Source organism: Protomyctophum parallelum (assembly GCF_964188405.1).
Source record: "Protomyctophum parallelum genome assembly, chromosome: 8".
Lineage (NCBI taxonomy): Eukaryota > Metazoa > Chordata > Actinopteri > Myctophiformes > Myctophidae > Protomyctophum > Protomyctophum parallelum.
Window position 1 is genome coordinate 3,662,008 of NC_139703.1, and position 5,549 is coordinate 3,667,556.

Sequence of the window (5,549 nt, forward strand, 5' to 3'; positions counted from 1 at the left end):
TGTTGATGGGACACAACACATAAACATGTCACTATTGTCTAAAACCGATCTTATAATTGATCCTGAAATTAGATGCAGTGGGCATAAGTCAATCTTAAGGCAGACATCAATATTGAATCAATACTCAATTGTCTGTAATTTGCTTTATTTAGAGGGTTTTATGTAGCCTTATCATAATGAATCATCTGTATGGTAGTTTCCTCACTACCATCTCCACTGGGGATATTGTTGTTTCATCATGGCCTAATGAATTGTGGGATGAGTATTCATTATCTATTCCCAGGTGTAGGATGCATCATGGCTGGCTTCAGTAGTCTATGCTTAACCCATTCTGACCTGAGATCAGATTCATACGAGGTTTCCGCCGGACACACACTGTGTCTGATGAACCCATTCTGACCTGAGATCAGATTCTAAAAATGTCAGTCGTTCTTCGATTTTTCAAAAAATAGCAGACCTACAAGCTCATATCGCGCCACTCGGTGGCGCGATATGAGCTTGTAGATCTGCTATTTTTAAATAGCTAAAGCATAACATGATGCTGACACCAAAATGGGTGCCCGGTCAGAATGGGTTAAATCCCATATTATATTGCAAAATTACATAATAATAGAACTATTGCCATGTCAACCTTATCATCATGACAATGTAATAAAACAATGCCTTCTATCATGTAAACTAAAGAATGGAGATGTTCTTAATAGCATCATTCCACTTTCCTCCACAGGAAGGTGCTGTGGGACTAGGTGTGTTGGTTTTTAAACTTAAAGATGAACCAGATTTCAGGGTTTGTCACTTGATGAAGATGGTGATGGTATTATATCTACAAATTTACATAGAATATTGTATTGTATATAAAACATATATTTTCTTTTAAAGAATTCCCCATTCAGTGCAGCAGTACAGCTGAGATACAGCTTGCACCTGTATTAAGTGAGGAATGTAATTTCTTTCACTCAATAGAGGTCCAAGCCGTTGTTATCCCTTCATTAACAGTTACATTTTCTATGTCATTGTTGAGCAAGCTGGACCTTTGTGTCTTGCATATGAATCCCCCCTTTATCTGTGTGTGTGTGTGTGTGTGTGCGTGTGCGGGGGGGGGGTTGCTGGTTGCAGTCATCTGTATTGATCTCAGGTAATTGGACACTGAGAGAAGGGGAGACTAAAGTCAATGAACCTGAACCATATATAACAACAGATCCAACAAGTGGATTGTCTAGCAGTATAAGAACACAGCAATTTGACTACTGTGAGAGAGAGGGACCAGCATGTGACATGTGTATGTGAGAGTACATTCACTCCAAATCCTCTGCATTCACATCTGTCTTTTAACGCTTGAGTTATTCTTCAAGACAGAGTAGTCCTGAGTCTGTATTAATGTGTGATTTTACATAATCTGCCTGTGGTGTGTTAAACTCTTAAGATTCATCTACAAACTCTCCCCCGGAGGAATGCAATCCGAGGAGCTCTGATGGATGTAGGAAGATGGCTTTAAAATAATAGCCCAGACAGAAAAAAATGGAAAATAGAGTTTAAGAACCTGAAAGGATTTGGACAGAGAAACAACAGACTTAAGGTATATCCAAGCTACTTTTATCTTAAATTCGGGTTCAGAGAGCGGTACAGTTGCAAAGAGAATAGAGATAGAAGAGGGATATGTCCACGAAGTTTCAAGATGCTCTGAACAATAACACATCAATTGCACAATCAAATGTGAAATATGGAGAAAATGTCCTACATATATCAGTCCACAGTTGTCGCATTTTAATAGTTTGAAATGTCATAACATATAGAGGTGAGTGCTGTCATCTGGCGACATTTGGTCTGAAGTCTGTTTTTGACTTCAGTCACGTTGAATCCTTGATTAAACTTGCTCAATCCAGTTTTTGTCTCCTTATCACTGTGGTGAGAGGTTATTATCCTTGTTGTTCCCATCTTTAAGGCCATTATGTTGTTTTCCTCTTAAAGGCCATTTGGGTGTTATCATCTTCCATTGGTATAAGTGACAATCTGCAGTGGATGACAGCTGATAGTAGACTCTGTAATCATGCAAACATTACAGAAAACAGTACATGGTATGGCAGGGCGGTCCTGCACATACAGACATAAGGTATTTTTAACATCGTTATAAGATGTGATCACAAAAATATGAAATAATAAAACATGATAAAATAAAATATCCATCAAGCTCCTTCGTGCAATGCTGTGCCTCACGGTGGTGGGAGTCCCGGGGAACTCTGCTGTCATCTTGGCCTTCCTCCCGGGCCGACACCATCGTGCTACACCTCGCCTGCGTCAACCTATTGGTGGTGGTGGGTGTTCGCTGCTTGTTGGACCTGGCCTCTTTCCGTCTGGCCAATGTCTTCGGCGACACCAGCTGCAAGTCCGTGATCTTTGTATACCGCACGTCACGCTCCCTTTCGATCTGGCTCACTTTCGCCTATACCAGTGCCTGAGCATCATCGCCCCTCCGGGATCGCGCTGGGCCTCTGTCCGTGCCCTGTTGTCAACGACTCCAGCCTCATGAGCCACGGCATCAACGTGCAGTTCTGCTACGTGCGCTCCCCCTCCAAGCTCTCCAAGGAAGCCAACGGAGCGGGCCAGGTGGGCAGGGACGCGATGCCTATGATCCTCATGACCCTATAGCCACTGGCCAGTCTCATTCTTCTGGTCTTCCTCTGCAGACACAGTCAGCAGGCGAGGGGGGCGCCGGAGCGGTGGTGGAAGCAGCAGGGCAGAGCAACGGGCCGCCAAGACCGTGGTAGCCCTTGTGACTCTGTAGGCTATGTGGTCCTGTATGTATGGAGTCGATAACAGCCTCTGGGTGTACACGCTTACTGTATGCGTTCCTCGGTGATCTCAGACCTCCGTATATTTTTCTCCTCGCTCGATGCAGCGCTCAGTCCCATGGTAATTATCGCCTCCAACAGGGAGGTGAATGGCAGGTTGGGGTGTGTAGTGCAGAAGAAGCCTGTTCCAAGATAAAGCAATGGCTTTGACTGCTAGGCCTATATAAGACACATCAAACCGTTGCAGCAGTAGAAAGGAATAGGTACAGATAAAGTATAGAGACAGCAATAGATAGAATAGAAGAACATAAGACTATACCAAGCATAGACATGGCTATTCACCATGTCAGATTATTATATACCCCCCCACGGCTCTATACTATAGGTTTGCTTTTCCTCTATCAGTGATTTTCAACTGCTTTCACACACTGGGACACAAATAACCCATGGAATTTCTTGTTATGCTAAATGTAATGTATTATGCTTACGTGTAATAACAATTACAGGTAAAGGTGTCTGCACATTGCACACTGCTGCGTTTTTCAGATTGTTAGCTTTTTCAGAAAAATGCGTCCAGTCTGCAAGGACCTTTACAGTAAGACATTAGTGATAAATCTTTTGCTGGGACCATGAATATTTTTTATGATTTTAATAAAGGGAAGAAAAAGATTTGAACGAGATGATGCTGTTCTGTCATAAAAACAGTATTGCTCCACGCCGCATGAATCTGCTGATCTGGCCACGTATTGTTTTGTTTGTTCATTCATTAAGCTCCCCTCGGTCTTAATTGGGTGGAAGAATTATAACTGGATGAAGGCTCACAGTTGCTGTCAAATGACTTACAGCCATCTATTTAGTTATAATTGAAGCTTTGAGTAGATTCTGGGAAATGTCCCATGCTAATGAAGCAGGTTAATTGCCCCACAGAGAATTGAGTGGAACCTGGTGGGAAAACTGTTCTTCAGAGAAAATACATAGTTGCTTTACCATTTTCTTTACAAAAAGGTTGCGTGCGGATTTTTGTTGAGGAAGATGCAACAAAATGTCTGTCTGATGTGACTCCGCATCATAATGATGCAGTTGTACAATTAGTGAGGAGACTGCACACTGTAAGTCAATATCGGTATTAATTTAATTTGGAGAGTGGAACAATTGGACCTGTACATTTCTATATGCGAGTTCAACGGTTTCGTCTCATCGTAATTAAATCTTTGGTCTGAAATAGGCGTTTAGAGCACACCTAGATGGTTTACTATGAGTGTGACAATGGGGTAATTTGGGGGATCAGTTACATATAATTAAAATTGCCACACCTTGGCAATTGTGTAACTACCTTTAATTCGCCTTGCTGAAGTGAGGTGTTGAAAGCTGAAAATGGGGTTGTCCCACAACAAGTGTGCATCCACAGTTCCACACTTGTGTGCACTGTTGTACTTGCAGATGAGCAGGATATTACATTACATTGTGTTTGTGCTTGTGTTAACCTTTGTCTTAACCACTGGCTGAAGTCAAGACATTAAATATATAGGATACATCTTTTATTTATTTATTGTAACTTTGGGGGGGAGGGGGGTGGTGCAAAAGTTGACAATTATGGAAGAAAAACAAAAACAAAACTTTCAGAAGGTCTCCCTTGATGAAAATTCCATATTTTCTACTCTTCACAGCACAGAAATCTGATGACATGATACAGACTCCGGTGGAATGAAGGACAGAACATACGGATTATTCCCTGACTCAGAAATAAGGATTCACTGGTTATGGGTGGGGCAAGGATGGCTTCTGTCACTGCACAGGATAGGATGATGTCATTCGGCTTGTTCCTGTAGAAAACACGTGGTAATTAGATTAGTTCAAGTGGAACAATAATGGGGAAAACACAGCGAAATATCCACTTGGGTAACCTTTTGCACTTAAACCCTATACTTCTTTGCCCATCTACAATCTCACAATATACTTTCACCTATGTCCTCCCAGAATAGAGTTAGGGTCCATGTTTAGAGTAGCACAGGCTTGTGTGCATGTGTGTGCGTGTGTGCGTGCGTGCGTGTGTGTGTGTGTGTGTGTGAGAGTGTGAGAGAGAGAGAGTGAGAAGGGTGTGCCTCCCTGTACAAGATGGGACCTGTCTCTGTCTACTTAGTTCCATTCCTCAGAAGTGTTCTGGGCTGCAGTAAACACATTGCTGTGGAGAACCAATCCTGTTGCAGCTCATACTACCTTGCTTTCCTAGCGCCAGACAAATTCACAATAATAGTGCATAATAGTTATACATTCCATATTTCCTCTTTTTTTTACTTCTTTGTTTTTACTTTTTTTTTTAGAACAAAGACAGAATCTATCAAGAAAATAGAAAAAAGCAGTCAATTGTTTCCTGTTGAAGTATTATTAATTTCCCAGTTGCCACTTACCTGGCTGGCATCAGAGTATGACTCCACAATTCCAAATCCTTGTAGCGGATGTTAACTGGAAAAACAACAGAGCATAGCGTTATACCCAACATTTACATTTCTGGAGAGACAAAGAAAATCAACCATTGATTTCAATTACTGTCGAAATGTGACGGTAGTCTACTGTTGAAACCAAACAACAAAAAACAAACGAAAAACACACACCACAAAACCAAACCAACCAAGCTGTCATGTCGTCCACAGTGCAGGTTAAATGAAGTGGAACGACTGCCAGTAATCCATCCCTGCCGTGTCTGATGTCAGTCTGTTTACCTGCACCAGGTAGAGGCATTTTAGCTTCCCGCGTCCACCA

The 5,549-nt window shown here is 42.0% G+C and overlaps 1 protein-coding gene across 1 annotated transcript; it reads left to right on the forward strand.

The window, feature by feature from the left end:
- Nucleotides 1–1,577: 1,577 nt before the first annotated feature.
- Nucleotides 1,578–4,334, forward strand: ora2 (olfactory receptor class A related 2). Its single transcript, XM_083771438.1, is given in 8 exon segments — nt 1,578–2,263; nt 2,265–2,436; nt 2,439–2,504; nt 2,507–2,643; nt 2,647–2,705; nt 2,707–2,779; nt 2,783–2,842; nt 2,845–4,334. Coding segments are annotated over 8 exon segments (771 nt in total). The 5' UTR covers nt 1,578–2,200; the 3' UTR covers nt 2,986–4,334.
- Nucleotides 4,335–5,549: the final 1,215 nt, after the last annotated feature.